General features: G+C 40.5%; 1 protein-coding gene across 3 annotated transcripts in view; it reads left to right on the forward strand.

Moving 5' to 3' along the window:
• The window catches only part of SH3RF1 (SH3 domain containing ring finger 1), a 64,834-nt gene extending 50,122 nt beyond the window's left edge, over positions 1–14,712 (forward strand). For all 3 annotated transcript variants that reach the window (XM_048509281.1, XM_048509279.1, XM_048509280.1), the window contains exons 7-12: positions 865–1,016; positions 3,728–3,898; positions 4,050–4,306; positions 6,067–6,422; positions 8,317–8,654; positions 13,121–14,712. In XM_048509281.1, the coding sequence (XP_048365238.1) occupies positions 865–1,016; positions 3,728–3,898; positions 4,050–4,306; positions 6,067–6,422; positions 8,317–8,654; positions 13,121–13,289 (1,443 nt within the window). In that variant the 3' untranslated portion in view covers positions 13,290–14,712. The remainder of the gene's footprint in view (positions 1–864; positions 1,017–3,727; positions 3,899–4,049; positions 4,307–6,066; positions 6,423–8,316; positions 8,655–13,120) is intronic.
• Positions 14,713–15,218: the final 506 nt, after the last annotated feature.

Raw genomic sequence — 15,218 nt, forward strand, 5'->3', positions numbered from 1 at the left:
AGGTGGCTGGGAACTTGCCACACTGCCCTGTTTCCTGAGGGCTTCCAGGTGGACTGAGAAGGCAGCTAAAAGGGAAAAAAATTATGACCACTAGAAATTCTTCATAGGGTGGTGTAAATCTTAAGCTCTGGCCACCATTTTTCTGACCCTAAAGACTGGTGGAAGCCAACTAAAGTTAGCTCCACCCCCAAGAATGCCCCAGCTCACCTCCCACCTGTGCTGGTATCCAATCAGGTTTCACTGCCACGGAGCTGTGGGGTGCCTGGCCACTGGCACCTTTGCCCTCTCCACCAGCAGGGGTACCCCTTACACTTGCGAAGAGGGCAAATATACCAGTGCAGCCATCTCCCACTCCCTATGCCCATTTCCCTCCCCTCTCCCCAAAAAATCTGGATTGGGCTATTAATTTATGCCTATATATTGAGTTGTATTGTTGAATGCTTTCATGACCAAAAACAACTAGCTGTTGTGGAGTGCCACACTGTGCCATGGAGAGAACTTCTTATTGTGACATACTTTTGAAGATGCCAACCACAGATGTGGAAAATCCATAATACCAACAAAAATGATGAGTTATTCAACAGAGAAGCGTAGGAATATATTCACTTTTTCTACTTTTTTAATTTGCCACCTAAAAACTTGTTTTGAGAAGAAGGAAAAAACAGAACCAATTGCCCAGTTATATTGAATCTGAAGATGACACGGTTGTGTGCTCACTTCATTACTTACTCCTGGTCTGTTTGAGGTAATGTAATATGTATATCACTGTGGCTGTGTTTATAGGTACAACGTGCAGTTGAGTGCAGGTATCAAAATGTTACATGCAGTTTTGTTTTAAATGTACATATTTGTTTCAATTTATAGAATATGAATCCTCCTCTTCCACCACCACCTCTCTTGTCAGCTACAATCATTGCTTCCTCATCGACTGGGTTACCCTCAGGAGCAGCACAAAAATCTGCATCAGGATCCACTGAGCAAATAGCACATTTACGCTCACAGGGAAGACCAAGTGTGTAAGTGAAATGAACACTTGCTATTGAAATGAGGTGGAGGGCTGGAATTGATGAGAGAAGAAAAGTTGAGCGTTTTTAGAAATCTTAGCTTGCCACCTCAGTTGAAAAATGCCTGTTGTGTATAGCTAGGAAACCAAAAGCAAACAAGCATGGCCTTGCTTTGCAGTTTTTCAGGGCTTTTGCTAGCAGCATGTAATAGTATATCCCAGTTGGTACAAGAGATAGGCCACTGGAACTTCTGTTCTATGCATGTGTGAGATGATACATTGTGTGCACAGTGAACCTGTTTTCTAACTCTTGCAGTGCCGAGAATAACTGACAAAACCGTGACTAAACTGGGAATTATTATTAATGAAATCATTGGAGGGTTACACTAGATTTCTAGGTTGTTCTTTGCTATTATGCTGCAGCTGGTATAGTTGAATTAGTAAGTGAATGCCTGGAGTAATAGCAAAAAGCTGCTACTTGGTATAGTGTTTTCACACATGTGAGTTGACCCAGCTATTGGACATAAACATTTTGTACCTAAGATACGCTATTAACAACACGTATTGGAAAACAAATGCTGCATGAAGAATGACAGGAAAGGAGATGTCACAAGCTAGAATTCCAGACAAGTTATTTTCTTCGCTGCGTTAAAAATTATAGGTGCATACATTTTGACATCTGCCACTGAAGGCTGCTTGCTTCCTCATAGGTGCATCAGTGCAGGTATTTGTACGGCGTAACAACCAAAATAAATAATTATAGAATTAAGCCATTTTATACAATCCAAGTATTGTTATTATGTGGTGTTCTTTTAAGGACTTGAGAAGTTTTTGAAAGGTGTAGGGGTTGGGTGCACATGGGAGGGCTTTCTCTGTGGTTGCCCCCAGGCTCTGGAATAGTTTCCCTTGAAGATTTGCCACGTGCCTACCCTTTAAGGGTTTAGGCACATGGTGAAGACCTTCCTTGTCATCTAGGCATTTGGTTAGCTGCCCTCCGTCTACAGCTGCTGGCATAGGGGGTGGGGGAATCAGTGTTGGGGTTATTTTAAGGCTATCTTTACTGTAGTGTTAATTGTTATATTTTATTGATGATTTTAAAATTGTGGTTTTTAATTGTTTTTAACTTGCGTAAGCTGCCTAGAGACGCTTGTATGAGGTGGGGTATAAATACTTAAAAATAAATTTCATGAATTTATCTATTTGCAAGGACCTCCCCTTTTTCAGAATCTCATCAGTCCTGAAGGACAAACTACTCCATGTCATGTTATGAATAGCCTGTCTAGATTGATTTCTATCCCCTAGAGTACAGGGTGACATTTTGCAGAGAGATGGCTCAGAAAAATAAGTGGCCTGGATAGATGGATGAGCACTGAAGTAGTTGGGTGCAATCTGTTTTCAAGTTCCCTGCAGCTATTTATTTTCAGTCAGTAACATTCAGAGTGTCTCGGCTTGAGACTTACATCTGAGCTCTAGTTTAACACCAGCCTAGAGGATTCTAACAAGAAAGCAACATTAGATCAGACAATTTTAAAAAAGAAATCAAAAGGATTAATTCTGAATCTTCTAGCTTAGATCTCCATTGCTGGCATATTGCCAAGTTTTTTCTAATTCTTAAGCTGCTAAGGTAGGATTCAGGATTTTAAACAACAACATGATACCATACAAAGGTACACAGCTACCATTGTTGGCTCCCTCCCTGCATTCCCAAACCACTATTTCCTGTAAGCAATGTGTTCTTTGGAAATTCTTTCCAGGATCTTAGTGAAATTTATGGATTTGGAGTGGGCAAATGACCTCTAAAGCAGGGCAGGAGGGGTTGGCTGTTAATGACTGAAGGTGAACGAGACCCACAGTTAGCTTTGCTTTCTGGGTATAATAACCATAATGTGTTTTTTTTTCACAGCCTGTGATGGGGGCAGTTGCTAAAGGGTAATGTAGACATTTAGTCACAACCACACATTCACATGCAGTGAGGTTGCCACTTGTTAGTGGAACTGAGTGGGTGCTATTTTTCATGGAAGGTTTTTTGGAGCCATTTTAATCAGTTCACCTACAGAAAGGAGGACTGTAATTGCTTGAACTACTGCATCTACTTGGGGAGCTATTTTCTGCATTGAATTGCATCTTCCATTTTCAAGCAGCAGCTATTCCAGAAGCAGTCCTGTGCCCTAAGTAATTGAAACACTGGGAAGAGTGTGGAGATGAAAGCATTGTTAACCCACCTGTGAATTGATTGATTCCTGGTTTTTGCATGATTTTCTGTTTACTTTTTTATTTGTAACATTGTTGTCTCAGATTTTATGCATGTTTCATAAACTGCCCTGAAGTGTTTGGAAAAGTGGAATAAAAATGTGTAAATTGTGTGAACATTCACTTGTTCTTTGTGCTGAGCCAGGGGTCTGCAACCTGCAGCTCTCCAGATGTTTGTTTGTTTGTTTATTATATTTTTAGACCGCCCTCCCCAGTAGGCTCAGGGCGGTGTACATCATAATTAAAACATACAATAAAATATAAAACAGTAGTTCATGGACTACAGTTCCCATCAGCTCCGCCAGCATGGCCAATTGGCCATGCTGGCAGGGGCTGATGGGAATTGTAGTTCCTGAGCATCTGGAGAGCCGCAGGTTGCAGATTCCTTAAGGCTAACATTAGCAGAACATTATGACAGATGATTTTTCCCTTCTTTAAAATATGTAGAGCCTCATGAACTGTTTTCTTTTCCAGATACATTGCTATATATCCTTACACTCCTAGAAAAGATGATGAACTGGAACTGAGAAAAGGCGAGATGTTCTTGGTATTTGAGCGTTGTCAGGATGGCTGGTTCAAAGGCACCTCCATGCATACAAGCAAAATTGGGGTGTTCCCTGGCAATTATGTGGCACCAGTCACAAGGTATGACTTTCTGCTGAAACGAGAATCTTTTATGAACAGTAAAGTGAGAACCATTTTTGAATATCCAGTTTATATCTAAGAAGATGATAGTTAAGTGAAGAGGGCTTGACTGACTTAGTAACACCTAAACACTTTTTATTACATTTGACAGAGCGGTGACAACTGCCTCCCAAGCAAAAGTCCCTGTATCTACTGCCGGTCAGACAGGGCGGGTGGTGACCATGGTCAGCTCTTCTACTGCTGGAACACTGCAGAAACTTCAAGGAAATGGTGTAGCAATGAATTCCAGTGTGGTACCAACAGCAGTGGTTTCTGCAGCACACATACAAACTAGTCCACAAACCAAGGTTCTTATGCACATGACCAGCCAAATGACAGTGAACCAAGCTCGTAACGCAGTTCGAACAGGTACAACTTGCTGCTTGATTCCACTTAAAGTGTGTGGTATATTTAGAATGAAAATATTGGACACTCACTGGATTTTGTCATAAGTGATTAGAGAACCAGTGGGTTTGATCCAGCTAATCTTTCACTAGTTGGAAAAGGGAAGGGATGGTCCCTTTTGACCACCAGAAAGACTGTGATGGGAATCATAGGGGTTTGTCCCGGCTTGAGCTGCCAGGCAGAGATATCAAGTTACAGCAGGGAGCTGAGTCCAGTCCAAGAGTCAGGTTTGAGCGTTAGGAGTCTGGTCCAAGAGTCAGAATGCACAGAATCTACAAATCAGAGGAAGCGTTAGTCAGGAGCTTTGTTGTGTCAGGATATTCTGTGAACCTGCTTGATAGGCTCTTCCAGCATGTTAGACTTCATCCTGTGCCTCCCACTGCTGCAGAAGGTGCCTTCTCTGCAGGCTCAGGTGAGCTAGGTACTTGAGTCTCTGCAGCTGGAGCAGGGCTAGAAGCATGGCCTGCTTCTGCAGGTACTTCTGGCTGTGAGTTTTGACCTGGCTGTTGTTCACCCTGAAAAGCCTGCAGGGGCCCTAGCTGCTCCAAGCCCAGCCCTTGCTGGTTCCCAGCCTGCTCTGCTCATCACTCTCCAGGGGATGGCCCATGACAGGCTTATATGGACAGACATGTGGAACAGGACCTATAGGAAGGAGGGTAATTGAGTGAGACTGAGCAAAAAAGTTGGTTGGATCCAGCCAGCTCTGTATGTTGTCATGGCCAGAGCAGTAAAACAGGACTGTGGATCCCCAGGTTGATGCACCACTGAGCTGTAAAGGTCACTGGGTGAATCTGGGCCCATCACTACATTTTGGATTAAACTTTGAATGTTTAAATGAGGATAAGATAAGGTCGCCACCTGTAAGCTGTACTATTCTCCCTTTAGAAAGGGGTAGAATAGCTTCATTAGGTACTACTAGCCTTAAGTTCAAACTATGGACTTCAGTTGCTGAGGAGCAGCAGCAAGGGGGACTTTGCCCTTTGTGCTCCTGCTGTGGACTTCATAGGACCACTATGAGAAGCAAGATGCGAGACTAGTAGGGATGGATCCTTGTTCTTAGAATGCAAATAGAATCATAAATATTCACTAAGAAATCAAGGAGTACATTTTTGTGACATTTTTAAAGACTGATCTCATAATCCTGTTTCCTTTTGAGGAGCTTAGACTGACAGATTAGGCAACAGGTCACATTTTCTGTGGGCTGCTTCACAACAAGAAACTATTTCATGGTTTTGTATGTTCAGCCATCAGCTGAGCATTCAGCCAAATGAAAATAGAATCTTTCGTTTTTGCCTCTAGCAAAGTTTTGGTGATACGTTGACAGTGTTCAGGACTTTCCTTTTCTGAACGTTCATGGGGAAGCTCTTGTGAATTGACAAAATGTATTAAAGAGAACCACAGGGATTTCTGATGCCTTCTTCTTTGTCAAAAGGCCAATTCTGCTATCAGCTTGATATAGAGTGATCACTCAGTGTTTCTGTTAGAACAGTATTCATTGTAGTATCATGTCATGGTCAGATATTTCTGGTACAGTAAATCTTACTTGGTTTGAAATATCAGTTGAAATAACCACATGAGCTATTTTTTATATTGAAATTGGGAAGGTAATAGTGTGTGTGGCGGGGGAACCTTTTAAATGGCTTTTTCATTGCAGAATGGTTAGGACATTTTTTTTCTTACTCTTATGAAACATACGTTCTCTTGCTGTTCCTCTCTCGTTGCAGTTGCAATACACAGCCAAGAAAGACCTACAGCCACAGTGACACCGATTCAGGCTCAAAGTTCAGCATGCCTTATTCCTGCTGCTGTAATTATTCCACATCATTCCGTTGCCTCCCAACAGCTCCAACCTCAGCTTTCCAACACAGCTACTTATATCACAGCTGTGAACATCAACCGGACAAATGTCCCACTGGCTTGCGCAGCAGCTACGTTAAACTCTCCTGTCGCTTCCGCATCTCTGGATGGAGATGCCAGTGGAAGGGTCGTGGCGGTTCATCCTGGAGCTCCAGCTTCCACAGAGAATACATTAGCAGCTGGTGGGGTTACTACTGTCAGTAAGCCAGACAGAGACAGCAAGGTGGGCATGCTATTTAGTTGCTTCCCACTCATCATATTTCTTTGTAATAGCTGCTGCATGCATCTTAGATACAAAGAGTAACATACAATGCGATTTTGAAACCTGTACCTGACTAGAAGTAAATGTGAAGATTAATTTGCTTGTTTCTTAGCGTTTCTTTGAACCCAGGTCGTGAGAGGTTTGAATTGCTTACTGTAATAAGGAAACTAGTATAGATGCTAGTCAAGATGTTTGTTCCCCTGAGGGGAAATGGATGTAGTTGCTAATTATTGCTTACTCTGTCAGAAGTGGAATTTTTAATTGGAGAAATTAATGACATCGACATATTAAAAACAGCATTGTGGTTTCTCTTGATCATCCTGCACTTCCAGTGCTTTGCACCTTTTTTCCCTTTAGAGCAGGAATAACAAGCTGGAGCATAAAACAGAGTGCAGTAAAAGATTTGCCCTTGTGACTAATTCTAAAGCCTTTTTAAAAGCCCAAGGTTTTGCTCACAAAGGAAGGAAATATTATCAAATTATAAATACAAAATACTTTACTCTTTAGTGTTTCAGCTATTCTTTGATTTTTTACGTATGTCAGTGACTATAGAGAAGCCCACATGCTCAGTATCAGTGCCAACAGTTTATCAGTGCCAATATCAGTGCCAACAGTTCTGATTTCAGTGTAGTGGTTACCAACCCCTTCATTACCAAACCAGCAAGAGGTCCAGCTCCTAAGACAGAAGCATGGGCCTCAATCATCATTACAACCAAGGGGAAAAAACACAGGGAGAAACATCAAGCTGAGGTAGACTAATAGAGATCCTCTCCTCCATCTTTGGTTCAGGCCTCTGGGGTAAATGTTCTTCCACATGTTTCTATGAACCTAGTTCCTGTGGTGCCTCACTAGTCACTTCTCTCCAAGGTGAAGGTGAGCACCCTTTGGGTTCAATCGATCAACCAATTGCAAATCCACCTCATGTTGCATCGTCTACTCCACATTTTACTAGTTGTTTTGCAAGAATATTGTAGGGGACTTTGTGAAAGGCCTTACTGAAATCAGGGTATGCTACATTCACAGCACTCCTTTTGTCTACCAAGTTTGTCGCTCTATTTAAAAAAGCGAGATAAGATTACTCTGGTATGACTTGTTTTTGAGAAACCCATGTTGACTTTCAGTGATCACAGCATTCCCTTATTTTTAGTGATTACAGCATTCCCTTCTAAGACTGTTTAGTGATCTGCTCTAGAATCTCTCCTGGTATTGATGGCAGGCTAACTGGGTGGCAATTGAGTTATCTTTTTATCCTTTTTTGAAGATGGGGACAACATTTGCCCTTCTGCAGTTCGGGTGGGATTTGTCCTGTTCTTCAAATATTATTGACAGTGGTTTTGAGGTTGCTTCTGCCCATTCTTTTAATACTTTTGGATGCAGTTCATCAGACACTGGAAGCTTGAATTCATTTAGAGTAGCTGTGTTCCAGTACTACCTCTTTATTCTGTGCTGGATTTCCCCTACTGTATCATCTGCTCCATGTTCCCCAAGCAAAGCATTATTTTCCTTAGCCCATCAATGTAATACAGAAACCACAAAATTAAAAAATAGGTGTTTACCTATAAATGGTGTTCTATGAAAGGTCATTTGTGCATTCACACAATCCACTTTCATTACCTGCAACAGGTACATTTTAACATGCTGCAGGACTACTTTTGGGAAGAACTAACCAGAAAGATATGTCTCCTTCTGAGGGGGGAGGATTTTCACACTTAAATGTTAGCTCCAGAGTAAAATTCTTTGCTGGAACAAATCCCATCAGTGGGAATGCACAGTTTTTCACCTGAAAAAAGCAGTTGCATTTCCTTTTCTAGTAAGTATTTCTTGCTTTAAAACAAATGCTGATTTTTATTTAAAGAAAGAAAAAAAGGGGTTGCTGAAATTGCTTTCTGGAGCATCTACAAAGCGCAAACCTCGAGCGTCTCCACCATCATCACCAACGTTGGAAGTTGAACAGGCAGCTGCAGAGCTCACCCTACAAGGTGCTGTCGGGCCAGAGGTGCCATCAACTTCTGGTCATGCAAAAGCTGAATCCTGTGCCATGGATGGAGAAACGTCATCAGTAGTAATGCAGGAGACTAGCCATCGGAAAGCAAGTTCTTTAGATTCTGGTATTCCTATAGTCCCCCCTCCGCGGCAGCCCTGCTCTTCATTAGCCCCAGTCCTGAATGAGTCCAGGTCTGTGGTCTGTGAACGGTAAGTCACTTTTCAGCATCTAAAATATATTCCCTTTTTTGTTTTATTTGAAATTGTTAGCTAATAAATGGTGGAAAGTCTCTCGTGTCCTTATTTGGTTTTGATCCTGTCATCTTTTCTAAAAGATGCAGTGGAGCAACAGTGGCGTAGTGGTTAAGAGCAGGTGTACTCAAATCTGGAGGAATCGGGTTTGATTCCTTGCTCTGCCTTCTGAGCTTTGGAGGCTTATCTGGGGAATTCACATTAGCCTGGGGAATTCAGATTAGCCTGTGCACTCCAACACATGCCAGCTGGGTGACCTTGGGCTAGTCACAGTTCTTCTGAGCTCTCTCAGCCGCACCTACCTTACAGGGTGTTTGTTGTGAGGGGGGAAAGGAAAGGCGTTTCCTAGAGGAGAGAAAGGGGGGATATAAATCCAACTCTTCTTCTTAAAAAAAAGTGCCAGTTGAACCGTGGCTGCAGTGCAGAAACCATAAATGCACAACTCCCGTTGCTGGTAGTGATTCAGAAAGTAGATTGGACCAAGAGTCCTGTCTAGGGGTCACTGTTGGAAACAGTGCTGGACTAGATGAATATCCAGGCTGCTCTGTCAGAACTGTTTTTAGATTAAAACTATTCTTTCAACCAGTCCAAATATTTACAGCTTCATTTGCAAAGTTGTGGACACTATTAATGTTTTCTTTTACTGGATGTGAGCTCAATGTGAAACAAAAATCAAGCACTTTATTAAATTTTTCATTCTATACCAGCTAATGTCCTGGTATTGTTCCCAAATCCTCATTTCTAATAATTGAAAAAAAGGCCAAATAGACATCTGAGTTCTCCAGCTTGTTTCCGCGTATTCATAAGGCGGTATTTTTCTCTTACTGCAATATTTGGCACACTTGAGCTCCTCAGTTGGCAGGGACTTATGTCAGTTCTCAAAGAAACAAGTAACTAAATATGCTTTGTTTCATATTTGAATAGCACAGAGAATCCTGCAATATTAATTTTTCTCAGTCCCTGGAAAACATGCAGGAAAAATGCAAATGGACTAAATAGTATAAAATTCCAGGCATCACTAAGCTGTTCAAACAATGAACCCCCACCATTGTCTACCGGAAACAAAGTTCAGAATGGGGGTATGCGGCTCAACTGTTTTGTATTTTGCACCTCTGATTTCCTGTGCTGACAAATGTTCCCCTTCTATCACACAAACCTTCATTTTTCTCTTCAAGAGAGCCAGTATGGTGGTTAGTGTTGGACGAGGATCTAGGAGACCTATCTTCGAATCTCTCTTCTTCCATGGAAGTTTTCTGGGTGGCACCAGTCTAAACTATCTTTACTGGGTTGTTGTAAGCATAAAACTGGGGAGGAGAGAACAATGTAAGTCACTTTGGGGGAAAGGCAAAGTATAAATGAAATAAATATATAAAAGTAGTTTGTGTAGCTTGTCAGCCCAGACAGGCTCCATGAAAAGAGTAATAGCAACAGTTTTCACATTCATATGCCTAGTTTTTTTAAATTTATTTTTATGCAGCACTGAATTGTGTCTCTGTTTTGTGATGTGGAACAATTTGTCTGATATGGCACATTTCTAATATTAATCCAGTCAGTCCCTACATACAGATGTCACCAAGGTCCTTAAAGTTCTGTACTGGTTATATTTTGCTTTTAAAAATATGGCTATTATGTACTACTTCTGTTCGGTGTACATATCAACACTGACCTTTTTCAAGCAGAATCTCTGTTTGAATAAAATTTGGATTTATAATTACTATTCTGCATGGTAAATTTTGTGCAAATAGCTTTTATCTATAATTTTAAAGGATGCTGAATTATTTGTGAAATTTCAAAATCTAATTAAGATTTTTTTAAAAAAATTATGAACCTTAACGAAAATATTGTTCATACATCTGTATTTTTCACCCCTTGAGAATTCCTATTCTTGGCATGTATTATCTATTATGAAACAAACAGAAGCTATCAGCCTTGCCAGCTTCATTATAGACGTCCTGTTTCACATAGTTGTAAGATTTTTGCATCCAAAACAGCCTAATTTCAGCTCAAATTCTCCATTACATTTGTATTCTCTTGCTCATTACTTCTTTGACCCACTTTATTATTTACTTCATTTACACCCCACCTTTCTCCCCGGTGCTGATCCAAAGGAACTTACATTATTCTCCTGTCCTTTTATCCTCACAAACCCCTGTGCAGTAGATTAGTTTGAGAGGCTGGCCCAAGGTCACCCAGCAACTGAATCTTAGTTTCTCCCTGTCTTTATTTGTGTGTGTGTAAAATCTGCAAAAACTACAGTGAAACCTGAAGCTGTATGTTATAAAGAGCAGGACAAGGAAATGTATTTGAGGTAGAAATCTTTCAGGTTGCTACATCTTTCTTAAGTGTGTATGGTTTATGTATTGGGACTATTCAGCACATACTCTTGGTTGAGCTTTAACATACACAAAGCTGTAGGACAATTATTTCAGTGTTTGTGACAATGAAGCTACATATTTGAATTGTAATTAATGTAGCATGTTGTGTGGTTTCCGGGCTGTATGGCCGTGTTCTAGTAGTTCTAGTAATTAATGTAGCTGTTTCATATTTCTCCTTACCTTTATAACTGAGCCTAATTCTTTACAGCATAAAGCTTTCTTCTTGGCCATTCATTCAAAATAGTTTACTAGTTACATATTAATCCCAGTGGGAATCTATCTGATGAATAATCTTTAACCTTTTTATATTGTTGGATGGTTTTGATCAGGAAGTTCAGGTCAAAGCTAATATATAGCTTTGATGCTAAACTTGATTTAAGGTTTTCAGTGTAATTCAGCTTTTTGTAGACAAAAAGGTTTGGAAAGTTTTTCAAACAAGACAAAACAACAGAAAAACTCATACTTGAGGAGAAAGCAGAATGAGTAACAGCAAACAATGGTCCCTTTTTCAGTTCAGTCTTGAAGGGGTGTCCTTTTAAATTTAATGGAATTTTAATAGTGAGCCTGCACAGTCAAAAGTAATTAATATTAGTGGTACGGTTTTTGTAAAATTCTGGTGTTTAAAATGGAGGCCTTTATCAACTATTGTGTGGTCCATCATTATGTGAATTGTAAGCCTTCAGTTTAAATATTTGAGCTCATGAAGAGGTGCTGGAGTTAATAATGTTTGATCAGCCCCTATCAGGATATGTGCAAGATCTGGTTATGGCAATATATACTGGAGGAATGGAATCTCAGGGTCTAACCACACATTGCACTGTTTTGGGGTCTACTCAGGTCTGTCAAACTGACTGATTTGGATTGGCACCACAGCAAGCAGGAAAACTTACATGTATTGAAGGGGTATGCATAAATTTCCCCAATAGGAGAAGAACAATCTCAGGTTAGCATTTCCATGCGAGGGAAGTCTTAAATCCACTCTTCCTGCGTGCCATGGTACTGATCCAAATCAGGCCTCTATGACTAGTTTGACAGACCTGGGCAAACAGTTTCCCCAACAGAACAAATGGCAACTTTGTGTGGGCTTTCCAGGTCAGGAAAAAAAACATGGGCTTAATGGCTTAATGATAGGACCCAAAGAGGACCTGAAAATGGTGTCTCATGTGGGGAGAACCTCAGAGAAACATCTCCATAACATCCTATCAAGATGAGCCTGGGAAGAAAGGAGAATCTCATCATCTAATTGTTTTGACAGCTTTCTAGAAATGTGGGAAAGGGTGCCTTTTCCACAATTTGTGCATCGACAGTCAAAAAGGAGTTAAGTACATTAAGGGAACTATATTTACCTCTTGTTGCCTGATTATACATGAAAGGCAATATCCAGAGTCAATGGGGTTTTTTGACCACATTGTGCTGGTTGTGGTGAACTGCAGCTCCACTACTTGACCATGTATGCTACCCTTTTTACAGAAATGAAATAGAGTTAAGTTCTGAATGTAAAACACTGTTCTTGCTTTTTCATGTTAAGTGAAAACATGCAATTGTATTAGAAGTGGTGCATTCATTTTCTACAAAAAATTACTCTCAAAATCAACTAATGCTTATTTTTTTAACTGAGAGCTTAGTAAAGGACCACAAATAAGTGACCTGTCTAGATTTGACTTGATATTACTGTTTTAACTTTTCTTTGGTGATACATTTTATGCTTTTAATGGGATGGTTGTGTACAGTTAATGGCAGCTTCCTGTTTCATGTAGTATCTAGTACAGGGGTGTCAAACATGCAGCCTAGGGAATGCATCCAGCCCTTGAGAGAGCTTATCAGGTCTGCGCGTCAGCTGAGACAACCCCACCCCCCACTCCTCAGCTGGCCTGGTGAGCCCATGCCGGGGGCGAGGCAGCCACACACACACCTGGCCCAACCAAGTCAGTTTTATGTTGTATCTGGCCCTTGTTGACAAAAAGTTCGACACCTCTGATCTAGACAATGTTTTTACAGACTGTATAGTTTCTGTAATAACCTCAACAAAAATGTGTGTTCCTTTTGCAGATACAGGGTTGTGGTATCTTATCCTCCTCAGAGTGAAGCTGAGCTGGAGCTTAAAGAAGGAGACGTTGTTTTTGTTCACAAAAAACGTGAAGATGGCTGGTTCAAAGGCACCCTGCAACGCAATGGGAAAACTGGCCTGTTCCCAGGCAGCTTTGTAGAGAGTATCTGAGAAGAGAAGTATCTGGTAGAGAGTATCTAAGAAGTATCTTGTTTCAAATCACACAGCACTATAAAATAGCACAAATATTTTACAAAACAGAGTGCAGCCATCGAAGACGACTTTTTGAATTACTGTAATATAACAAATTTATATTTATGTTTTTTTCCAGTATCTCATAGCACAATTTTGCCAGCAAAGAAAGATTATGGCATTTGCTGGGCTATTTTTTTTAATCATTTTGAATTCTTGCGTGTAATGTGTGCCTTGTAATGTCTGATTTATTCTACAGATGAACTTTTTAAAAAATATAACACAAAAGAACTATTGTTTACAAGGCTGTAACTAATTTATTCTTCATTTTCTAAACTTGAATTCTGTTTGATAGCTAAATCTTGGTGATTATGATTAACAAGTTATTAATTTATGAAAATGAATTAAGGAGGCTGGATTCTCTCTTTTATACAAAGGCGTCGTGTCTGACAGATTGCTTTCTCCCACTGTACATGGCAGTAAACTGAGTTCGTTTTATAGGTAAATGTTGGCTGTAATGATAGTGTTGTGGTGTCAAACTGAAACTGGGATAAAATGGCATTGTGGGCTTATTCTTATTTGGGATGAGAAGCTCTCTGTCAATGGCAACGCTAAATTCCCCAGGCAGTATAACATTTCTGGAAAGCAAGACTATAACTGTGCAACTGATTTAAACCTTAACATTCTCAAAGTGAGAATGAGAAACGCAGAATATGCCAGAAACGGGGGGAACAACTTCCTTTAGCTTCTGTTTGTTCAAGAATTTGGACCTCTGACAAGATTTAGCTTTGCACATTTGGCTAGCTGTTTGGGTACTTGGCAGTCGCCGAATATAGAGACATAAAACTATGTTAATCAAAAAAGCTTGGAAGAGGGAAATTGAATTAGTGAGATCTGAAAGCGTTTCTGGGATTCAAAATTTAAATTGAAGTTGCACACCCTGTCTATGCCAAGAAATGTCATTTGCTTCTTTATCTTTTCAAAGTGACCTGCATGGCTGAGAGACAATTTTTACAATGTATGGGCAACAGTGATGGTGAGTGATACACTTGTGTTTTTAAAGTAAAGGCTGTAAGAACACTGTGAAAATTTTGCTAATTTTGTAACTGGCTACTTTCATGTTTCTTCACTTCTCATCATTTGGCATGTGTTGCCAACTCACAGGCATATAAAACAGTGCATGATTTGTAAATTGCATTCCAATGTTCCGTTGTGGGTTAACTCTAAAAAGGGCCCACTTGAGGATTTTTAATCAACCAATTTTCTGCCAGCACAAAAGCCACTGACCAAAACTAGTGAGTGAGTGACTCCCAATTAGTTAGAGGGTATTTTTGTGTTCAATTTTGAATATCCTTCCAGTTGTGAATATCTAGAAATAAAAGTGTTTTTAGCCTCCCCCAAATTTCTGGTATGGAAGAAAGTTCTCATAGTTTCCTTCCTTTGCTACCTTTGCAGTCTTCCTCATTTTCTTGCTAGGGTGGGGAAAGATGCGCATTGCCATATGGGCCACTACTTTATCTACTGCCATCTTCAGTAGAAGATGGAGATATTCTTGCACAGTAGCAATGCTCCTGAGTCCCAAGAGCTGATGGGGTGGGAAGGCTTGTGGAACAGTCTTTTCAGTCTTTTCAGATCAAATATATCGCTCCAGTTGGAGGTGCATCTTCTTTTTAAAAACTGTACAGTTAGGGGATCCGTGGTCTAAACCACCCCAGTAATTTGCTGGAAAACCCCATACTGCTCTACCTAACCTCCCCCCGCCCCCCCTTTGTGCTCAGTGAAAAGGCTGAAGGCATAGAGGAGTGGAACATTTTGTCTAGCTCTAGGAGGAAAGAAACTTCTGTTTGGTTTGCACATTCTTACCTTTTAAAGCTGTTCCTTGGCTTGAGGAGACAAACGGAGGAGGTT

This window comes from Sphaerodactylus townsendi, linkage group LG10 (assembly GCF_021028975.2).
Source record: "Sphaerodactylus townsendi isolate TG3544 linkage group LG10, MPM_Stown_v2.3, whole genome shotgun sequence".
NCBI classification, from domain to species: Eukaryota; Metazoa; Chordata; class Lepidosauria; order Squamata; family Sphaerodactylidae; genus Sphaerodactylus; species Sphaerodactylus townsendi.